Raw genomic sequence first — 24,874 nt, forward strand, 5'->3', positions numbered from 1 at the left:
AGGGATTTTTATTTTTGAAGTGAAAACTTCTTTAGCGGCGCTGTGCACTTTTTGAGGTGGGGAAAAAATGATAAACTCGAGACAGCGTAAGGCGATCACGTGACCGTAAGGTTTAGATGGCCACTCATTTAAATGGCATTTAAATCAATAAAGAAAAACTCAATGACATTACATGAAAAAGGTTCTAATTCTAATCTTGTACGGGTTGAAATACAAGGATCTCACAGTTACATTCTAACTTTATATCACTCAAATATAATTCAATAAAGCTACATCTTGATGAATTCGCTAATAAAAGTGAACTCTAGTACTGGTGAATAAAACTCAAAATATCATGACCAAATATATTTAGATGCGAGATCTGCAAGGTAACTTTACAATTTCTATTCGAATTTTAAACAATTAACGCTATAAATTTGAATTTCGAATTTTAAACAAACTCACTTTCAGCTTTCACAAACCAGCAATTTCGGAACTAAAGTTTTTCAATAGAAAGGTGGATGGGTCAATTATACATAGTGCTGCAGACATTTTGGACTAGTCATTGAGTTTTCACTTCTGTCGGCACTCCCGGAGTGCAACCCGTTGTTTTATTTGTTAGCTTTAGTTTTAGTTATTTTATTTTATAAGGTACTTAAGTATAAAGTTTGTGTATAATATGGAGGTAAATAAAACTAAAATTATTAGACCTTAACTAACGAGTAATCAGACTGAAGTTAGTGCGCGCTAAAATGGGGCAAAGTCCTAAAAACATTCTGATCTTTCCTCTTACAAGTACAATCAATACGCTTATATTACGATTAAGTATTAAGCTAACGAAGAAATACCTAGACATCACTATATCGCGTGCTTAATAGACGAATTCCTATCCGAAATCATAATTCCCAATGCGTAGGTCCTGGAACTGCGTAATGGGAAAACTTGGCCTGAACGCATTGTCCTACTAACGTTAGTTTAGTGATCTTTAGTTGAATCGGGGCCCCCGTTTTTGATTTATTTGCGCAAACTGAGGTCGCTGGCAACCGTTCGGAATATAGGGCAACCTTGACATGTATCAATACGACTATACGTACGGTCGTATAAAGGCCCCTGTACACAATGGGCCAGCGCCTGCCAGCCTAAGGGAAGCAGCCATGCGGTAGAATGAGATAGCAATATCACTTGCTCCCTCTAACGCATAAAGGCGTCCCCCAGACTGGCCCACGCTGGCCCATTGTGTGTCTGGAACGTGGTCATATTGAATGCGGTCGTAGGGTTGTCGTAGCAAACAAGTACTGATCCGTGAATAGGTTCTTATTGATATTTATTTATTGCACTTTTGCTTGAAGCTTGAAACACAATATGTGCCCTTTGTGTGGCGTTGAGTAAAACTGCGTTGATATTGATATGTACCTACATGACACATGTGTTTAACGCATATAAGTAGGTAGGTACCAAAATTATCAGTTTGAGAACTAGAGATAACTTGAGTACCTATTCCATTGACTATAGCCCTGCACGGATATGATGGTCGTTCTTGTCTACGTGACAGCGTGATAAAACGGTGTCCGTCACTTTCTGTCAAGCGGTGTTAAAAAGTGACAGAACAGTTATTTTATCACGTGGATAAAGCCATCCATATTACGCCTGATGCTAAATTACAATGAGTTTCGTCCGAGTTGATACGTTTGACGAACATTTGTCTTAAATATCAATATCTGGGAGACCGAGCTTTGCTCGGAAAACATAAAAAAACTCAAAAATGAGCGTTTTCCCAGCGATAAGACCTAGCTGGATCGATTTTTCGCCCCCGAAAACCTCCATATAGCAAATTTCATCGAAATCGTTAGAGCCGTTTCCGAGATCCCCGAAATATATATATAAATAAATGTATATACAAGAATTGCTCGTTTAAAGGTATAAGATACTTATAAATATTTGCTCTAGGGTTTGACCAAGCTAACTCTGCATTGCATTGGCAATGAAAAAGCGTTGCAAAATGTCATCATTAATTAATGTGAAATTTCCACGATAATATGACAGATCACTTTGTTCTGTTCAAGTCGGTGAAAGCTCCGGGCGGTACAGTCACCTGCAATAATATGTTACTCTTCGAAGGCCGCAAAAATATGTGACACGTTCTTATAGCTCTACAAATACGATCGTGTCAGATATTTTTGCGGCCTTCGTTGTGTAACATATTATTGCAGGTGACTGTACACGGACTCTAACAAAGTTGATAGGCATATAAATATTTGTTGGGGTTTTTATTAAAAGAATTATTGTCGAGAGTGCCTAGAATTTATATACATATTTACTCGTATTATTAGATAATATCAATATGTCAGGTGTAATCAGAAAGAGGTAAATATTTGCGTATTTGGTAAATAAAATCCGTTGGTGAAAAACGTAAGTATTTATTTTTATTACAATTAAGCGCTTTTATACTTTACCGTGAATGTCCACGTCACCGGCACGTTTTACCGACTGCTGTTGACGGCGACGATATGCTACTGTACGGCTACCACCAGTTTTGACATTGACAGATTAACTCGCGTCTACGTAAATTACTTTCTATACATCTCGCTTGCACTAATATGCGAGTACGAGCGAGATGCATAGAAAGTAAGTTACTTAAACGTGAGTGAATATGTCAATGTTAAAACTGGTGGTAGTGCTTCTGTTCCACGGTAAAGTATTAAAAGCGTCCATTCGGTTCTCTGTGTGCTAATTAATGATTTTACAGTTATACAATATACAAGACAATACTATAAAAGTTTAGGCAACTTAACATTCTTTAAATATGCTTAAATGCAATACGCTTTTACTGGGATCCAACTTTTACTTTATCGGGGTGTGTGGCCGCAAATACGTTGTCTTTGAGAAGTGCTTCGTAAAGTTTTACGACCGTTGGATATGTATTGATTTTTATCTTGTGCCTGTAAACATTATCAATAACGGACACTGTTATTGTAGCTTTTACGTTTAAGCCTTAGCTTATACGATGCGACGAGTATGTTATGCAAATATTTGATATGTAAACATAATTTAAGTTGTTTCTTTCAATTCGTCCGCTTTGACAACTTACTCGTAAATCAAAGATTTGTTTGAGGCAATAGCTTTTACGCTAGCGCCTGCCATCAAATATTTTAGATCAAGGGGGAAAACAAGGATAAGTTCGGTTTCCTCGTAGTTTTCCTTTACCGGAAAGGACTGGTAATGGTTAAATGAAAACGTTTTCTGTGACAACCGCGCTGAGGTTTGCGCGTTCTTCATTTGAAAACTCACCTTCCAATGGCGTTGTAGACTTGAGGCACGAGACAGATGTCGGCATAGGTAAGCTGTTCGCTGACGCAGTACATGTGGTCCCGCGCGATTCTCGACAACAGCTCTTCCAGCGTCTCGAGACCGCGCATGGTCCAGCGACGGACAAACTTGGTGTACTGCGCCTCATCCTCGAACGAACCTCGGAGCCCTACGTTTTGTAGCGGCTGAATGCCAGAAACTACTGTCTGTAAAATGATCAAAAATATTTCGAACTATACTTTTATGAAAGCGCTACGGAATAGGAAGGAAATTATTTTGACAATAATATATTATTCAACACAGTTTCTACAGTTAAAACAGTTTAGTATCTACTACTTATCGAGGCTATTCTAAAGAGCCCAAATTCAATGAGGTTGCATTGTGTTAGTTATCATAGCGTTTGAATGGCCACTGTCGATCTCCATCATCAGATCAGCTCAATGTTATCATATTATTGTAATATTTTACATCAATATTTTACCTCAATTGGCCTAATATTAAAGAAAACATTGCAACTTAAATTGTTGTAATTTCACTAGAAGATTGTCAGAAAGACTGGGATCAAATCGTTGGGTTCCTGGGGACCTAACCAAGATAACAATCGTAGGTACCTCGAAAAATCTCTAACGAAAAGATAAAATGTATCGGGGTACTGATACTACGAAAAGTCACATTACTATTTCCATACATTACCTACCAATGATTGTCATCTTGGCTTGCCCCCTGCATGGCTAAGATGGATGTCATTTAGCACGATATAGCAATGTAGGTACTATACTATGTATTTTCATTTTCATAGCTCGAGAATTCACACACCCCAACGTTCACCATATATACGTTCGCGCCGCCGTCGCCTCCACCCCAGTTGGCTGCAGTCACCAAAGCTATGGAGCTCACTCGTCTTCCTCGCGTTATCCCGGCATTTTGCCACGGCTCATGGGAGCCTGCGGACCACTTGACAACTAATCCTTAATACTAAGAATTGACGTAGGTACTAGTTTTTACGAAAGCGACTGCCATCTGACTTTCTAACCCAGAGGGGAAACTAGGTCTTATTGGGATTAGTCCGGTTTTCTCACGATGTTTTCGTTCACCGAAAAGCAACAGGTAAATATTAAATGATATTTCGTACATTAAGTTCCAAAAAAATTCATTGGTACGAGCCGGGGTTTGAACCTTCGGATTGAAAGTCGCACGCTCTTACCGCTAGGCCACCAGAGCTTAATCATGACTAACGTTATGGTGATATATGCATACTACGCAGGTGTACATAATATTTTCTTAGAATGTAACTTTTTTGTAATCAGCGTCATAATACAATCTATATATAGAAATAACAAGGCCTAAATAAATAGAAACATGTTGCAATGCGATTTTCCGCCTGTTCCACCTATCCCTACCGCGATATCCCCCCCAGTGGGGATACGTGGAATATTTTTCCATCTATTACTACTAGTAGGGATACTTTTCCATCTATCCCTACTAATTGATGCCAAATGGATTTTTTTCCGCATATCCCTACCATTTTCCCCCTGGTAGGGATAAATGGATTTTTATCCACCCGTGCCTACTGTTTTCCCCCCTGGGGGGGGGGGGGGGACAGGAGGAGTTTTTTTTTTTATGAAATAGGAGGCAAACGAGCAGACGGATCACCTGATGGTAAGCGATTACCGCCGCCCATGGACACCCGCAACACCAGAAGGGTACAGAAGGGGGAAGGGGGTGTTTCTATTTATTTCTATGTATACTCATTGGTTTCCCCCCCGGTGGGGATAGGTGGATTTTTTTTCACTTATCCCTACAACCTTGCTATTTGGTAGGGATCCATGGAAACTTTTCCAATCATCTTAACCCGACTGTATTTTGGTAGGGATCCATGGAAACTTTTCCAATCATCTTAACCCGATTGTATTTTGGTAGGGATACATGGAAACTTTTCCAATCATCTTAACCCGATTGTATTTTGGTAGGGATACATGGAAACTTTTCCAATCATCTTAACCCGATTGTATTTTGGTAGGGATACATGGAAACTTTTCCAATCATCTTAACCCGATTGTATTTTGGTAGGGATACATGGAAACTTTTCCAATCATCTTAACCTGATTGTATTTTGGTAGGGATACATGGAAACTTTCCCAATCATCTTAACCTGATTGTATTTTGGTAGGGATACATGGAAACTTTTCCAATCATCTTAACCCGATTGTATTTTGGTAGGGATACATGGAAACTTTTCCAATCATCTTAACCCGATTGTATTTTGGTAGGGATACATGGAAACTTTTCCAATCATCTTAACCCGATTGTATTTTGGTAGGGATACATGGAAACTTTTCCAATCATCTTAACCCGATTGTATTTTGGTAGGGATACATGGAAACTTTTCCAATCATCTTAACCTGATTGTATTTTGGTAGGGATACATGGAAACTTTCCCAATCATCTTAACCTGATTGTATTTTGGTAGGGATACATGGAAACTTTTCCAATTATCTTTACCCGACTCTTATTTTGGTTGAAATACATGGAAACTTTCCAATCATCTTTAACTGATTCTTATTTTGGTTGAAATACATGGAAACTTTTCCATATATCCCTACCAAACAGCTACGTAGCAGGGACGAGTGGAAGAAATTCCATATATCCCTACCAAACAGCAAGGTACCAGGGACGAGTGGAAGAAATACCATATAACCCTACCAAACAGCAAGGTAGCAGGGACGAGTGGAAGAAATCCCATATATCCCTACCAAACAGCAAGGTACCAGGGACGAGTGGAAGAAATTCCATATATTATCCCTACCAAACGACAAGGTAGCAGGGACGAGTGGAAGAAATTCCATATATCCCTACCAAACAGCTACGTAGCAGGGACGAGTGGAAGAAATTCCATATATCCCTACCAAACAGCAAGGTACCAGGGACGAGTGGAGGAAATTCCATATATCCCTACCAAACGACAAGGTAGCAGGGACGAGTGGAAGAAATTCCATATATCCCTACCAAACAACAAGGCAGTAGGGAAAGGTAACAAAAAATCCACCTGTCCCCACCTGGGGAGGAAAAAAGAGGTTAATGTGGAAAAAAAGTTATATATCCCCACCAGGGGGGAAATCAATAGGTATATGTATGTATATGTACTTGGAAAAAATCCACCGATTTCTACCAGGGGGGAAAGTAGTTGGGAAAAGCGGAATAAATTCCATCTGGCCCTACCATTCAAAAATAGGGGGGGTATATGGACGACTTGATTCCATGTATCACTACCAGTAGAATTAGATGGAAAAATATTCCACATATCCCCACTGGGGGGGATATCGCGGTAGGGATAGGTGGAATAGGCGCGATTTTCTGTTGTATCTGCAAACAATACATCGGAAAAGCTGATACCTAAGGGCTGCCAGATCGTAGAATTGGATACGAAATTCGTATAATCGAATTTTTTTCGTATCCATTACGTATAGTTGGTCAACCGGTATAATTGGATACGAAAAAAGAAACCGATGTCAAACTACTGACAGTGCTTCAAAAAAAACATTGTGCCAATACTGTTATACGATTTAATGGAATGGAAACTACTTGAATACACGTCAACGTGGGATATAACTGCGAAAGTCCACAAGTTCTCAAATTGCGGGCATCTTTCTCTGTCACTCTTATTAAGCCTTCATTGGAGTAAAAGAGAAAGATCCCCGCAATTTTGGGGCTTACCGCGAAAACCGAAATAGGCCAGATTTTAAAATATCGATTCAAAATTAATCGTTTTTTTTTAATTTTGTACTCGTATAATGCAATCGAGTTTCGTATAATTGCGGGCACTGGATCGTATAATCAAGATTTATGTACTGGCAGCCCTTACCTACTTAAATACATAAGTTAAATCGTTTACTTATGTATTTAATACTAAAGGTATTTTATTATGCTTTCTTAATCCGATTGAAAAGATTTATCTATAGCCAATTAAAGAGCTTCAACGAGATATTATGATCGTTGAAAAATATTTTTTTTTTTTTCAATAATTGGCTAATTAGTTTTTACCTACTTAATCGGGTTATTGAACTTATTGAAGATGTTCCAAGATTTCCTATATTATTTTTGCATAATAAAGTGGGACTTAATAATAAGCAGGTTGTTAATTTTATGGTAATAGTTTATAACTGTGAATTTTTAAGACAAATCATTAATCTTGTTTGAACAGAAAGTTATACAACTAAGAATATACATAATCAGAAAAAGCGTATTACAATCATACAATCATAACCAGTGATTATAACTTATCATAACCGACTGGTTCCACCCTCCGACTACAATTAATACCATAGTATGCATGGGAGCATATATATAATTGACCATCCCACTAACCCGGGGTTAACCGGTTAAACCTGGAGTTACCATGGTTACGAAATTACCAGTAAAATTTGACACTGGGTTAACGGCTTAACCCCGGATTAGCGGGAAGTGGCGCTAAGCACAAGTAATGTATTAATATTTCAAATATTATGTAACTTCTCGATTGACGCAGTCGCTTACCTAAATGACAAATGCCAACTCGTGGTAGCCGTGCAGTTTTTTAAGAATAAAGAGAGCCTTTTCGACGAGCTATTTAATTATGGTGAAAATATATTTCTGAATCAGTTGAGAAATAATGGAATTATTAGGTACGAGACCTTAAAAACAATAACAAAAAAACATAAGTACCTACCACCGAATGAGAGCCTATTCCTTTTTGTATTTTTTTAATTTTCAATACAAATCCTTTAATTACTCTAAACTCAACGCCGTATGTTATGTTTTATGTTACATACCTTCTTCAATTCATGCCAAAATTTGAATTGATTTCCTAAACGTCCGCGTCGTAAGGGATCACTAAGAAGGGATTATTGGAAAATCGGTTCTCCAGATTCACGAGGGTCAGAAGGATAAATGAATTACGACAAAAAATGTGAACTGGATTAATTTAAATCGTTCTTTATTAACCAGACAATTTCCTGAAGACTTTCGGTACTATGTATGATCAATCTCAAGATTTGAAAGTTTTGGCAATGATGAATTAAAAAAAGAGAAATAGGCGACAATCAGGTTTAATGCTCTATCGATTTCACCAATAAGAAATATTAGTGTAAATATCTTTTGAAAAACAAACTGGTGATCAATTTATATTGATATTGAGGTTACTTTGATAGGTACATCCCTTTATTTGGACGAAATTTGATAGTAAACCTCATAATAGGTAATATAAGGAATGTAACTAACTAACTAATATGGCTCAGCGATCCAAAGAGGATCTTGGCCTCCGAAACGAGAGCATGCCACTTTTCCCGATCCTGCGCCGTTTCCTGCCAATTATCGGCTTGAAGCTGACGCAGATCCGCTTCCACACTGTCTCCCCAGCGGTATCTGGGCCGACCTACCGGGCGGCTACCAGTCGGTCTTCCCAGATACGCCCTATTGGCAGCACGATCCTCTCCCATTCTTAATAGGTGACCGAACCAGCGAAGTCTGTTGGATTTCGTTTCGCCGATGATATGGGGTCCGGCCACCAACTCCTCGATTTCGGTGTTCTTCCGTATCCTCCACTTGCCGTTGTCTCTCTTGATAGGTCCTAGGATCTTACGAAAGATCTTTCATTCCGCTACCAGGAGCTGACTTTCCTCTTTTTGTGTTAGTGTCCAGGCCTCACACCCATACATAAGGATTGGTCGGATAACGGTCTTATATATCCTTAACTTAGTATTTCTGATGATGATGATGCTCTCCTGACCGATTTCGGCCCCAGCGACTGTGTGCTCTGGACTAGGCAATTTTTAGCTCGTGTTATTAGAGTGTAGCTGTTACATCATGTAGTATTTCTGCTGAGAAGTCTGGACACCAACACTTTATGGAGGGCTGCACTGCACTCACGGCGTAGAGGAGCGTCCCCCGGGTGGTGGATGGGGGAATGGTCGGTAGTACAGCTTAGCTACGCTTGTCGGCTAATTCCGATGGAATCGCTAACCAAAGACGGATGTGGTCCTCCAACATATGGTGGTTGTGTGGCGGGTTAACACCCCTCCCATGGAAAAATCTAAAAACGTTAAGAAACCGAAAAGAGAGTATATACGATATAAGGAATGTAGGTTTTTTATAATGTGTTTATATGTATATTATTGTTTTGTAAGTGTTTTGTATATTTTACTTTTATATTCATATTATAAAATGCCTAACTTAAGAATAAGAATAAATAAAGGAATATAAAACCGAAGGAAGTTATACAAGCTAGAGTCTGGCTACTGGAATATTACACAAATGTGTGGCGGGAAATTCAAAAAATCTTGGGCTGGTCACACTTTGTGTAGTAGGTATTATTTTTGATACTAGAAAATATTTTTGATTTTCTGTGCACACGTAAGGTACCTAAGGATATAAGTTGACGTGCACTCAAAGTCATCTCACAAATATTTTCTACCACTATGTAAAGTACAGTCAACGATAAACACATAATTATGTTAACACTTTCTCACCATATAGGTACCATTGTAACAAGGCGAAAAATGAAATGTAGTTTAAATAAGACCTAGCTCGATAATACCGTAACATTAATCCATCACCAAAAAAATACATAAGTACTATGCCAAATATGCTAAATGCTAAGTATCAAAATATTTATAGAGCACCAACCTCCTAATTTGTTTACATTTGTTTAGGAGTTGTAAACATTGCAGTTTTTCGTTATACAACGCTACACGTTGACTTCGCACATTGTCGTAATTATTTAAGAGCTTAAATAATAGTTTGCGAACCTCACTCAGTATAGACATTAAGAATATTATTTAAAATAAACCCCTTATAAACCGCAAACAATTTGAATGAATGACATAAATTGACAACTGACTTTTAGTTTTTTTTTTAATCATAGACAATTAGTGATACAACAACGAAATATCTGTCAACAATTTTTGGCTAGCCAGACTCTATTAAAAGTTCATAAGAATAATATACATATTTTTAATGTTTTTCTATTGATCGACGTTTGCCCAAAGATTGCGACCTTCACACTGACAAAGCGATTAAGAGCCCATCAACGTGCACACTAGCGCCACAGCTAAATGATCGTGATTAATTAAATTTAACGAAAGATATTGAAAAAAGGGGGCCGCGACGTACTGTATTTTGATTTGAGTATTTTTGAATTCATCAAACTAGTTTTTATGTTGCTGTATTCGTCGATCTATGAACTCAAAACAAAAACGGCCGTTTTTACTTTGGACGCATAGATTGACAATCCAGCAACATAAAAACTAGTTTGATGTATTCAAAAGGTACCGTAAAACGGGGTCAACAGAAATCGCGGGGTGAATAGAGAAATTTTGAACTTTTTCTTTCAAGTTGTTATATTTAAGTACGTACTACTCTAAACTCAGAGTTTTTGGAATACGTATATAGTAGACTATTTATTATCTACTCTGATACCAAAAGAACTTAAGCAAACTGCCTAAAAGTTAGATTTTTTTAACTCTAAAGTAAGGCTTCGCCGAGGTAAGAAATGAAGCCTGTCTGAACTTTGGTCTAGCGGTAAATGAGTTGACATTAACAAAGTAAAAATTAGCTAACCTGGTAATATAGTATCTGTAGTACCTAAATAATAAATAATATCACCAATTTTCTCTATAATCAAGCATTTTCTTACAAAAAACTATCAACAAGCAATTTTACATGATAAAGGGGTCAGTGGACACGCATATGGGGTGATTAGTTACGCCATAGGGGGTGATTAGATACCAAAAAGGGGTGATTAGATACCACAAAGGGGTGAAAAAACACGCCTTGGGGGTTAAAAGACACAAAAAACCATTTTGTATCAAATAAGTGTTTAACAGATATATTTACTATTTGCCAATAAAGTATCAACATAATAATGACCAAATTCGATACCTATGACGACTAAAACTGAATTTTTCTATTCACCCCTTTCTTGTGTCTATCGACCCCGTTTTAAGGATATGGCGAAAATAGGTAGTTTTCTTTGATTTCCTCTGAATTGGGCGGGTAAAAATTGATTTCACAAATGCAAAATTGAAGAACTAACCAAGACTCAAAAAATGATATCAAAATTTTTGCTTTTATCATTTGATTTATTGGCGAAAATCGTCTTTGAAGTTGAAAATCGTGTCTTTTCACCCCGTTTTACGGTACTTACATTTAAATATACTTACTTAATTATTTAGCAGTGGCGCTAGTGTGCACGTTGATGGGCTCTTAATGCAGACAAACGTATACAATTAAACCCAAAAGATGTGTTATAATAGATATAATGTGTATAATTTAAGTTTAATCTTGATTATCATGAAGTTAAGTTTTATGAAAGTTACCCTAGTCTTTCCGCGACTCCCTTAGCAGTGTCAAACTGACATATTCGCTAACGTCTGCGTAACTTACTTTATATGCTACTTACTTTATATACGCCCTAATATGCGACTACGAGCGAGATGCATAGAAAGTAAGTTACGCACACGCTAGCGTTAAACTGATGGTAGCCGTGTAGGAATCAAAGTAACCCTATTCCACTGTACTCGTACAATAAAAAAATACTCAAGTCACTATATAGGAGTGCAAATTTTTTAACTTGGTTAATTTATGTAATGTGTGGTAGCAAAGCCAATGTGCCTACCTAAAAGTAAAGTTACTATTTCCATGGTCCTATATCTTTACCGAGTTCAGGGTACAGGGTTTACCTCAACAATCTCCCTCATTTGGGCCCTGAGCAGCGGAGTGGCGGGCGCCAGGCTCGGCTGCGGGCGGGTGTCTTCCAAGTATACTGTAGCATGGCCATGGATTCTACTAGCGTCACACCATCTGAAAGTGATTCCAACATTCAAGATGATGATTGACAAAAGAAAAACACTGACTTCCTCAATGATACTGTCGATATTAGAAGAGAGTGATCTAAAATTAATAAGATTGCTTTGTCAGTACACATTGCATGGCATTGTCTTCGAAGTTAAGTTTCTCGAAATTAACTATTTTATCCTATTTTATCTGTCAAATATGAATAAAAACGTGCCACAGACTTCTCCATCTTATTCTAAATATCATTGTAAAAATCAATTACGAAACTAGATTATAACTCACAATTATGGTTTGTTGCGATATTGTAATATTTGTCGTTGATGTTTAGTTTTCTTTTATGTATTTAATATAAGTAGGTATATCACATGTTGGATTTGTCTGGTAAGTGATGTGGATAAATGATTATAAAAAAAATCATGTGACTGCATAAATTGCGCCGTGCATTTGGGTGATCCACTTAGATATATACGAGTATGTCTGTGTCGGCGCGTTATTGCTCTCTGGCGTGTCGGCACGTGTGTACCCATATAACCATTCCAGTCGCAGAATCACAAAGTGGTAACTAAATGTCAGATGTGTCGTAACAGAGTCCACACAATGTGTCTAGAATTGTTTCGAAACAAAGTGTCGTCGCCGTGTCTACACTTTTCCGTAACAAGGTGTCGACACATCTGTGTGCACTTTGCGTGCGGTTTGCGACTAAATCTGACAGCAAATTTGTGACAGCAAATGTCAATATAAAATACCTCTTGAAAACCAAGGTTTGTCAAACTACTATTAGTGTCTCGTGTGCTCGTAATTCTAGTAAGTCATCATGGGCAATGCAAATGATAATAATCGACCGAAACCATATAAACACCCAACACCCGTCAACCTTTTACAGAAAAGTTTTTAAAGAAATTCAATAAGCTACTTAGGTCAGGCAACGAATGCTCCAAAAGTTGTAGAGGGAAATGCTCGGAACACAATTTTTGACTCCGTAACTCGGTTTGACAAGTTAGGAGGTGAACATATCAAAAGTCCCCGGCCGTAGCCCTTGAGCGGGGGGGAGAGAGGGGCTTTGAAGGTCCCATTTTCCCGTTTTTCGATTATATCTCGGAAACTATGCATCTCAGCGACATGGCCACTTATACAAAATGAAAGTTAATTTAATTTGTTACAAGTTTATTCAGTCAATTTTTTCGATATGTTGAATAGTTTTTGAGATATCCGCTCTTGAAAGTTTATTTAGGGCTCTCAATTTTATCTTGATATATCTATATCAGTGAAGGTGCTAGGCCGTGTTTGGTATCGTTTTCGTATAAATCTGGGGTGCTGAATCCATTTAAGATATCACATTGACACCATTCCATAAAATAAAAATAAATCTTTTTAGGGTTCCGTACCTCAAAAGGAAAAAACGGAACCCTTATAGGATCACTCGTGCGTCTGTATGTATGTCCGTCTGAATACACAAAATAGTTATTTACCTATAGATGACAGGAAAACCTATTAGAAATGTGCAGTCAAGCGCGAGTCGGACTTAATGTACGGAACCCTTAATACGCGAGTCCGACTCGCACTTGGCCGGTTTTTTTGAAACTCTTCTTGACGCTTAACCGCTGAACCGATTTCGTTGAAATTTGGTATAGAAATAGTTTGCGTCCCGGAACAGGACATAGGATAGATCTTATAACCAAAATCATCTTTTGAAGGTGTGAAAAGTGGCGTGGAAATTTGTACGGGAAATCAATAACCGCTGAACCGATTTATATGAAATTTGGGATGGTCTACATCTTTGATTTAGTTAAAAATGATGAAAAAACATGACTTCAAACCTAAACTTAAACAGTATTAACTTCAGAAGTTAATTCTGAATTCCCCCCTACACCTCATTTCACACCTTTAAAGGATGATTTTTGAGATAACTTATTATATCCTGTCTCGGGACTCAAAATATATGTGTACCAAATTTAAATTAAAACTGTTCAGCAGTTTAAGCGTGAAGAGGAGTTTAAAAGAAAGTATTTTAATAAGTTTATATGTTTTTACTTCGGAATGGTGTCAATGTGATACCTTAACTAAATTTGGTACTGCGAATTTATACGAAAACGATACCAAAACATGGCCTCGTAGCTTTACTGTTGTAGAAGTCAAAATAAAATTGAGAGCCCTAAATTCTTATTACTTGGCCAAACTTGTGTAGAAGGAAAAGGTAAAATAAAAGTCTTCGGCAGGAATATAAGACACAAATATATTTTTTTTTTGCTTTACTATTTCATTCATCAAATATAAACATACCTTGATTATACTATTCTAGTGAGATCCTCATAGATAAACAAAAACATTTACTTAAAAAATTACAAGGTCGAAATGTCACGGAACTTGTGAGAGTAATATGTGAAAAATATAAACTTTTATGACAAAAAAAATCTGGACACAATTTAAGAATCACCCAATTGCGTCGAGGAATCATCTGTATTTTTGCTTGTTTCATTACCTCCTCGCTTCTTTTTTGTCCTTTGTATTCTGTAGCAATTTGTTAGATCTGAAAATAAAGATAACTTGCGTCGTCACGGATGTCGATTTATAGGTTTTAGGGAGTGCAGAATTCGAAAACGATGATCATTTTATAATCCAAGATGGCGGCTACGTATTTTGTCATAAAAGTGGAATCCAAAATAGTCATCATTTTCGAAATCTGCGCCCCCTAAAACCTATAAAACGACATCCATGACGACTTTTATGACATAGTGCATGGCCGCCATCTTGGAATCCAAAATAGTCATCATTTTCGAAATCTGCGCCCCCTAAAACCTATAAAACGATATCCATGACGACTTTTATGACATAGTGCATTGCCGCCATTTTTAAATTGAAAATGTTATCATTTTCGAAATCTGCGCCCCCCAAAACCTATAAAACGACACCCATGACGACTTTTATGACATAGTGCATGGCCGCCATTTTGGATTTCAAAATGGTCATCATTTTCTAAATCGGGGCCCCCTAAAACCTATAAAACGACATCCATGACGACTTTTATGACATAGTGCATGGCCGCCATCTTGGATTCCAAAATGGTCATCATTTTCAAAATTGGGGCCCCCTAAAACGTATAAAACGACATCCATGACGACTTTTATAACACAGTGCATGGCCGCCATTTCGGATTCCAAAATGGTCATTATTTTCGAAATCGGCACTCCCTAAAACCTATATATCGACACCCATCTCGACTTTTATGACAAAGTGCATGGCCGCCATTTCGGATTCCAAAATGGTCATCATTTTCTAAATCGGGGCCCCCTAAAACCTATAAAACGATATCCATGACGACTTTTATGACATAGTGCATTGCCGCCATTTTTAAATTGAAAATGTTATCATTTTCGAAATCTGCGCCCCCCAAAACCTATAAAACGACACCCATGACGACTTTTATGACATAGTGCATGGCCGCCATTTTGGATTCCAAAATGGTCATCATTTTCGAAATCGGGGCCCCCTAAAACCTATAAAACGACATACATGACGACTTTTATGACATAGTGCATGGCCGCCATCTTGGAATCCAAAATGGTCATCATTTTCGAAATCTGCGCCCCCTAAAACCTATAAAACGACACCCATGACGACTTTTATGACATAGTGCATGGCCGCCATTTTGGAATCCAAAATGGTTATCATTTTCTAAATCTGCGCCCCCCAAAACCTATAAAACGACACCCATGACGACTTTTATGACATAGTGCATGGCCGCCATTTTGGATTTCAAAATGGTCATCATTTTCTAAATCGGGGCCCCCTAAAACCTATAAAACGACATCCATGACGACTTTTATGACATAGTGCATGGCCGCCATCTTGGATTCCAAAATGGTCATCATTTTCAAAATTGGGGCCCCCTAAAACGTATAAAACGACATCCATGACGACTTTTATAACACAGTGCATGGCCGCCATTTCGGATTCCAAAATGGTCATTATTTTCGAAATCGGCACTCCCTAAAACCTATATATCGACACCCATCTCGACTTTTATGACAAAGTGCATGGCCGCCATTTCGGATTCCAAAATAGTCATTATTTTCGAAATCGGCACTCCCTAAAACCTATATATCGACACCCATCTCGACTTTTATGACAAAGTGTTTTGCTACCATCTGCATGCAAGACATTTCTATTATTTTTACGTACAAAAATGGCCCCCTGTCAACTTTCAATCGAGATTTAATCGACAATTTATTCGATTAATATTCAGATTAATTCAATTTCAATCTATGTTAGGTCGACTAAACTAATCGCGATTAAAATTTGAGAATTAACTTTTTTTATTCCATTAATTAGTCGAATAAACAGTTAATCGATTAATGCCCATCTCTGACCACGGCATTTTTACACTTTGAGAATATCTGAAAACAAATCAACACAAGGAGCCATTTTGCAAATCCAGTAACATACCAGTAACTTTGTTATTACTTTTGACAGCGCGTGTCATGTGTCAACACAGAGTCGACACAAAGTCGAAACATTGCAACTACTTTGTGACTGCAATATTTCTCAGCCTTAAACCATATTTATACATCATAATTAACAAGTTTCGTAGTATGTAAAGCGTTATTTCTGTTATTTAAGTATAGTATACGCATCGAAGTACTAAAAATGCTTCAATAGTACATTGTGTATTAAGGGCGGGAAATAAGAAATTACGAACGAGTGTCAATTTTAAGCCCGACGCGAAGCGAGGGCTTAAAATGTTCACGAGTTCGGAATTTCTTTACCGCCCGTGGCACACACAATGTTTTTCATCACACTTGTAAGGAAAAAAAGGAGAATTAATAAAAACAAACTTCTGTATAAAACACTTTTCCGCCCTAGGGCGAAAATTTCAATTTCCCGCCCGCAAGCCCTACGTGTAAATAAGTGTTTTTCATCACACTTGCTCGGAAAAGATTTTTTCCGCCCTAGGGCGAAAAATTCAATTTCCCGCCCGCAAGCCCTACGTGTAAATACATCTTTTCCGAGCAAGTGTGATGAAAATAATATAGTTATGAACACAGGCACTGAGAAGTAAACAATTTCATTTCCGGCTAAACTAAAACAGTGTGGTCGACACAAGATGTGTCAACACCGCGTCGTAACGGAGACTGGAAATGGTTGTATGGGTACCTAATCGACTTAATCGTAAATGCAACGAGTAACTTTATTGAACCTTTTAGTACAGTCAGCGTCATATAGTAGGTACACCACCATATTATTTGTATGACGTACCGAAATATTGGAATACTTTCGACGCTGACTGTACCTACGCGACTCAAATGATCTCTGACACGTTTTATGAAATACGTTTCATTTAACTTATTTTTTTACAAGGCGGGCGGTCTAGTAGTAACTAGCCGGCCCTGTCCTTGTTTGCCACTTTAAAGAGGTACATATATAGAAATATCTTTAATTATGCTGCCTATTGCTTGTATGTAAACGTATAGGAGGATTTAACATCGTCTTAACTAGGTATAGTCATCACCCCTAGAAAGCTACAGGTACTTCGTAGTAATCGTAGTCAGCAAAGTAAGTAGGTACATCGTACAAACAAATTACAAAATAGGCGCCTGTGCTTTGTATTTTATGGAATGCCGACAACAGCGAGGCACGTTTGATTTTCTACAGTTTTATAGCAATAGTAAAGTATTGTCAACCTTTTGGACGCCAATGACCGATATATCCGCACCGCTGGTTCAACGCCAAAGACCGATTAATCGGTCACAGACCACTGAGCAACATAGACCTACGTGCATAATATGCATAAAGTTCAATTTCAGTTTTGACACTTCGGTGACGTGGCGTCTGAGTGACAGCTTTTGTGTTTAACACGGCGTCGAAAAGGTTAAAATTACATTTAAATCGTATCATAATTCGTCTACTTAATTCTTTTGACAGAGAATAGGTCCCACAATAGCCAGTGTACTGCAGGCAATCGCAACCACTTAATTTTAATCATTCTGTGTCTAGAAATAAAAAGCCTGCTCAATTGACCCGTCTGCCATCTGCGGCCGAATGCGATAGCTAGGTTGATCAATAACTTTCTATGGTTGCGTTGGTTATACTCGTATCAGGGGCCGATTCGACCTCGGAAAGTGATGGCCATTTTTTTTAGTTTGAGATTTGTGGCTATGTCACGAATGACTTGTCACATATTTAATGACGACCTGCGACAACAGTTTTGAATGATTCACCGTTAGTTTAACTGGACTTATATCAACCGGTATCGAAATATGGGAACTCAAAAACAATACAAAAGGTAATCACGGTCCATATCCCGGTTTAAGTCTAAATAGTGACCTGCGACGAACCGAATTTTACAATGCCATGTAACAAAGGTAGAATAAGTATAAAGAAATATATTGGCCATGTCATCTCTTATCTCGTTCCCTTGTGGTATCTGTATAAATCAACATCAAGGCTTACAGATGCCATGACATAAACAGTTTGGAAGATAGTTGAGAAAACTCAAATTCTAAAACAAAGCGCTTTACCGATAAAAAACACATTTAGCAAATAATCATATTTTTTTTAAATTTTCACAAGAACATACTCGACTTCATTCGATCTTCCCTGTTTCATCATTTATATTTTGAATTCAAAATATTTGAATAACTGCCCCCATTCCACATGCTAACTTATGCTTAACTTGATGATGTTGACTTGATGATCCCTACGCAGAGTCAGACGACGCGACGCAACGGAGCCACGCTGTTACGTCATCGCCCAAATCTATATAATGTTTAGTTAATTTCATTTGTATGTGTATGGTTTTTCTTTGTCTTTTATTTTATTTTGTAGTTTCACAGTGCCTTGGTTTTATACTGTAATGCTGTGTTACTTATTTGATCAATAAAAAAAAATGTTATTAACCTGTTATTTCTCTCTAGGGATATAAAACGGAACGCAATAAAGTTCTCATTACGTAGTATTTCATTATTGCATTCCTCTTGAATCTTAATAAAGTAAAATATAATGAATAATAATAATATAGGTACCTACTGTAGATTTGAGTAACACAGTGACGATGTTATTAGCAAACGGAGATGAGCCAAACGCGAAATTGCGAATGCAAAACATGAGTTTTTTTGCATTACATATTACTAAAACGTTGCGTTGCTAAAACACATAATGTCAGGATAAAAAATGAAACGAAAAACCACTGACAATAATGTTCGTAGGGGGTGTAATCTATTAAGTCTGGAATTAGGTATCTCTTGCTTACATTTCAAAATTTAATACTTTTATGTGTGTGAACGGGTTCAAATTTTGCGTCATGTTCGCTAGTCGGTAGGTAGGTACCTACTGCAACTGCAAGTTCATATTAAACTTGAGAAAAATACAAAAGAAAATAACCATTGTCGCAGGTACGAGTACCTTACATTTTTGCATTTGCATACCTATTTGAATTAATCTCAAAAATGCATCGAGTGATTCTTAAAAATATTTTTTTCTAGTTTCTGCTATTCTGATTCTCTCTAGCTGTCCCATTTCAATAATTCACTTTGTATTTATCTCGGCAATGAAACATGGATTATGTTACTGTGTACGCACTGAAAACATTGAGAGATGATGACCTAGGCACAGAATAAATAATAATACTAGGTACAGAAGACTCGCTCTCTAACAAAACGCGTCTGTTACGACCAGGACAGGTATGGCCGCTAGGTGGCGACAGCGCCACGTGCGGCTTATGGCTAGCCACCAAAATTGGTGTGGAACGGATGTACTTTTAGCTACCTGTAGCAAAGCGACGAAATCGCAGAGTGAGCCACGCCCGACCTAGGTGTGCCTGTTTCTTATAAGGTTTTGCCTATACCGCCCGACAAGGTCACGCATACGAGTGGTGGACTAGCCGCGCCCGCCCCTTCCTTTGATCACCGTCCCGAGTGCGCATCGTCATGGAGACAGGCAACTATCCTGACAACTTTTGCTATTTGCGTCTTTTCGTACAGACCTGCTCTTGTGTATTTACTTAAATTACTTACAGACTGGTTTCCGGGTTTAAGCGGGAATTAACAGAAGGTAAGTAAATATAATTAAATTATTTAATGTATTAAATTGAATTGATTGTATAAGATTGCGCAGGAGGCCAAGACTCATTTTGGGTCGCTGCGCCATTAAGTAAATATATACTTAAGTATAAAATTGCTTACATATGACATTTCATTTAAAACGTACAAAAGCTACATACATATAGTCTATCTATCTTTCTTTCTATACAATAAATCTGAAGACGGTCGAAAGTCTGTACATGGAAGATATTTGAAAAAAAGTTGGCTGGGGATACTTAGAATCGATAACAGAACACGTTCCAAAACTTTTTAGAATTTTTGTCTGTTTGTCTGTTTATCTGTTTGTCTGTTTATTTGAACGCGCATCACGTGAAAACGGCTGAACGGATTTTGATGAAAACTTTACTAATCTGTCGAGAAAATCCCCGGCCAGGTTATAGGCTATAAAAATTCAACCCCTAAAAGGGGGGGGGTAGCCACAAAACTCGATTGACTTAAGTTTGCCCCTGAATCTTATGGCGCTACTTAGGAAGGAGGGGCAAACTTTTTTCAAATATGTGCTACCACTATTGAGTACCCTGGTAAACTAACAGATGGCGCTGAATTTAATACGTTGTGACATGAATAAGCCACCGAGGAAAGATTTTGCCAAATTAACTCTAAGTTTAGAAAAGGGGTACGGATTATCAACAATAATAATTGAATAATTATGTTGATTTAATAAATTAATAATACAACAAAATTAAACGACAGTAAATTAATTGCCCCTCATTGCACAGTGCCATCTTTTGGGGAACTGAGTAAACATTAAGTAATCAAGAAAACTAAAAATGAGTTTACATAGTTACGTAGTGGTAAAATAAACACACATATCAACACGCGTATAATTGCATAATTATTTAAAATGATTAATTTTCTCCATCATGCATTATACCTAATCGTAATTATATCGCACCCATATCAAATCCATATTCATACGTATCGCCTCCTTTAAGCACTTAATAATGGCCCCGAAGGTGGGTACTTTAAAAAAAAAAACATTGGCCTCTGTCATTTGCTGTGCCGGATTAACCCTTTTAAGCAAAATAAGCACTTGCTTAGGGCACCACGTCTAGGTGGCACCAAAACCGTAGGCCAAAAAAAGCGCAGGGCTGCATCAGCATTGCAGTCGTCGTGGAGTAGGTACCTACATGAAACTTTTATACGTGTACAAGTACCCATCTAATAACGAAGGGTCGTAGGGATAGGGAAGTAAGAGAGTGAGGGTAAGTACGTAAGAACATCTCCAACGTAGGCTTTCGATTTGACCTTACGCGGAGGCCCTTAAAGTCATGGAAAAAAATCTTGCTTACGGGCTTGCGGCCAGCCGATTTTTTCGACATAGGTTACCGATTTTATAGCGAATTTTGCTCTCTTGCACGCCAGATTTGTCGGCCAAGCCGAGTTGCTCCTTAGCCGCGATCCTGAGACCTAACTGTCAAAGTGTTATAAGGGGCCCCGTGAAAGCCGAAAACCAAAAGCATCCTATCAAGTAGCGCTTTCGAGTGAAGCCAAAGAGCGAGCAGTAGAAGAGTCGTGATTATATGCATAGATTCGATTTCAAGCCACTCTTTTGCAGTTCGGCGTAAGGTCTTATGCAAGGTCTTCTGCCTTATGGCAAAGTTGATCTTCTGCCTTAATTACACTTGGGCGTGGATCCAAATCCAAGCTTTCCTCTTTCGCAGCTGGGCCTTCTGCCTTGCTCACACTTCGCCAATTCAATTCACTTGGTCAATTCCAAGCTCTGCTTTCTTGCATCTTTTCTGTATGAAAACAACCTCGCTGAGACCCTTAAATGTCCAGCCCTATGCGAAGCTAGGCTGATAGAAAACTGTCCCATCCCTTCTCTGTATGAAATCCTGGATTCGCGCCTGGTTGGGACTAAAAGTAAAAATGTACATCTGTCTATCAAATTGCGTTTTTATATCGAAAAATTTTCGCGCTCGCTTCGCTTGTGTTTTCAATAACTTTCTAAGATATGGCGACTGCTGCAGCATTACTCTGTTGCAACGTTACTGCTGCAGCACTGTCAATATTCGTGATAAAATGATGTGACTGATTTCCATACTAAAAGTAAAAATGTACAACTGTCTATCAAATTGCGTTTTTATATCGAAAAAATTTCACGCTCGCTTCGCTCGCGTTTACAATAACTTTCTAAGATATGATAAAGGTGACATTCGGGTGGCGACTGCAGCAGCATTACTCTGTTGCAACGTTACTGCTGCAGCACTGTCAATTTTCGTGATAAAATGATGTGACTAATTTCCATTCTCAGAACGTCACTCTTACCAAAAAAATTCAATGTAATCTCGATGACCCTAGGGAGAGGGGGCACCATGGTCTAGAAACGCTTAGGGCATCAAAATATCTTAATCTGGCACTGGTCGTTTGCGGAGTCAAACGATTTCGGACTCGCATTTAATACGCATTACCATGCCTTCCAGAAAAAAATACAATCATTCGCGAAAGTCTCGCAACGCATTGAGGTTACAAGGGGCACGTGGTCTTCCTCAGGAGTCTGAAGAAGACGACGGTGAGTGGCGCTCTAGCCAGGCAGGCCGCTTCACTTTCGCTCGCGCGAGTATACCTTACTTTGTCGTCCGATATACATCTACTACTCTGTCGTTTATATCACGTGTAAAATTTGAATAAGGGCGAAAAAACTATTGATTTTGGAGTGTAGTTTTATTTAGTGGTACCTAATTGTAAAATATTTTATCTGAACTGCAGTCTTCTAGCATATCCATCTGTCAACCTTACTTCAAGTTCCGCCTCCAGGGGAGAGGGAGAGAAATTAGGATTAGAAATTAGCCGCTTACTGACACAGACCGAATTCCACGCGGGCGGAGTCGCGGGCACAGCTAGTGATCAATAAATTCTAACTTGTTACGTTGTAACTGAGCCTCTACCATCAGTTTTAACATTGACATAACGCTCACGTCTACGTAATTTACTTTCTGTACATCTCGCTTGCACTATTGCTCGCATATGCGAGTACGAGCGAGATGCATAGAAAGTAAGTTACGTAAACGTGAGCGTTATGTCAATGTCAAAACTGGTGGTAGCCGTACTGGTGATGGTGGTGGTACAGTCCACCATGATATTTAGTGAGGTTAAAAACCCACAAATTATATATAAATCCAAAGGTCAGGAACCCAGAATAAGTCTGTCTTTTTTTAAACGATTGTAGCGTCATTTGCACTAAGCTTTTCGTCATTCATGACATCATTACTATGATGGTTCCCTGGGCTAACGATCGAAGATCCAAGTCTCTCGTACTCCCCGTTTTATATTACAGTTTACCTCTCCTCGCCCTGAACATAAGGTGCCAGTTAAAGAGTTTCATCCTGTTTCAGTGTTTTTTATACAAATGCGAATCCTACCTTTATCAAGAACGTAGATAAATATGCAGTCAGAACAAATTCAGAAACGCCGTCAGAACGCTGACGTAAATGGCAGTTTTGTATTTTGTTTAGAGAATAAAACAACAATAAATCTCACTTGCATTAAGTACCAGCAAAATTTAAAAGAAAGACACTTACTCATGATCAAATAGAAACTATTGCGTCTATTAGAACGATACAATGACCCAAATACCAATTCAGACGTAGTTTTTCTATATGTACCTACAATAGTACAGTTACACTAAGGCAATGGCTTCCATTGGTTGATAAATTGAGATGTTATTGACCGCTCAATTTATACAGGGGCCCAATTCGACCGGAGAAAGAGATATAATGTGACGCTTTTGTATCAAAGCCTGTAAATGCGACTACTATATATTACCGATGTGCGGTCGGAAAGTTACTGAAATAGGGAAATTTCCACGTTGAATAATTTTGGAAACTTCTCATATCATTTCATTCATTATTTAATATCATCAATCATCATTTTCATTGTTTATCAATAGAAATTTTCCATTTCTATAATGAAAGTATCCTTTATTTCCTGTCTGCCAACTGGTATGTTTGAAGTCGGTGCCAAGCCAAATTTTTAAGCGTACCTTGACCCTGGTGCGTAGGTTGATACGTGTCGGTTACGCACATACATATTTTATCTTATGCTTATTGAAGTCGTTTTCCCTTTTTTGTAATAAGTTTTATTTGTCAAATGTAGTTTTATTAAGTGATATATTTGTGGAATAGGTGAAACGTTTGAAAAATAATTAGGTACTTTTTAGGGTTCCGTACCCAAAGGGCATATACGGGACCCTATTAGACTCCGCTGTCCGTCTGTCCGTCCTTCTATCTGTCACCAGGCTGTATCCCATGAACCGTGATAGCTAGGCAGTTGAAATTTTCACAGATGATGTATTTCTGTTGACGCTATAACAAAAAATACTAAAAACAGAATATAATAAATATTTAAGTGCGTAATGGTACGGAACGCTTCGTGCGCGAGTCCGACTCGCACTTGGCCGGTTTTTATTTGTACTTTGTATTTAATGACCATTTGTGAAACGTTTTCTGTGAAATATATATACATATGTCGCAGTCAAAAGTGTGAACTGGTCAAAAGAACTTTTAACCGACAAAAACAGGCAAAACTGCTTTTGACTGAGCATGTTGGTCAAAAGTAGATTTACCTGAAAATCATTCGTTAATAGTAATTGTGACTGTTACTATCAGTCAAAAGTACTCGCAGAGATAGGTAGGTTAGGGTTATTTTTTTTTTTGCTACGC

General features: G+C 38.1%; 1 protein-coding gene across 1 annotated transcript in view; it reads right to left on the minus strand.

Annotated features, from left to right (window-relative positions):
* Positions 1 to 2,801: 2,801 nt before the first annotated feature.
* Positions 2,802 to 24,874, minus strand: part of LOC134804230 (probable maleylacetoacetate isomerase 1) — a 45,005-nt gene continuing 22,932 nt past the window's right edge. Inside the window, 4 exon segments of the mRNA XM_063777197.1 lie at positions 2,802 to 2,918; positions 3,268 to 3,491; positions 12,000 to 12,080; positions 12,083 to 12,120. Coding sequence (XP_063633267.1) covers positions 2,804 to 2,918; positions 3,268 to 3,491; positions 12,000 to 12,080; positions 12,083 to 12,120 — 458 coding nt within the window. The 3' untranslated portion in view covers positions 2,802 to 2,803.

The sequence above is a fragment of the Cydia splendana genome, chromosome Z, assembly GCF_910591565.1.
Source record: "Cydia splendana chromosome Z, ilCydSple1.2, whole genome shotgun sequence".
In the NCBI taxonomy this organism is placed as follows: domain Eukaryota; kingdom Metazoa; phylum Arthropoda; class Insecta; order Lepidoptera; family Tortricidae; genus Cydia; species Cydia splendana.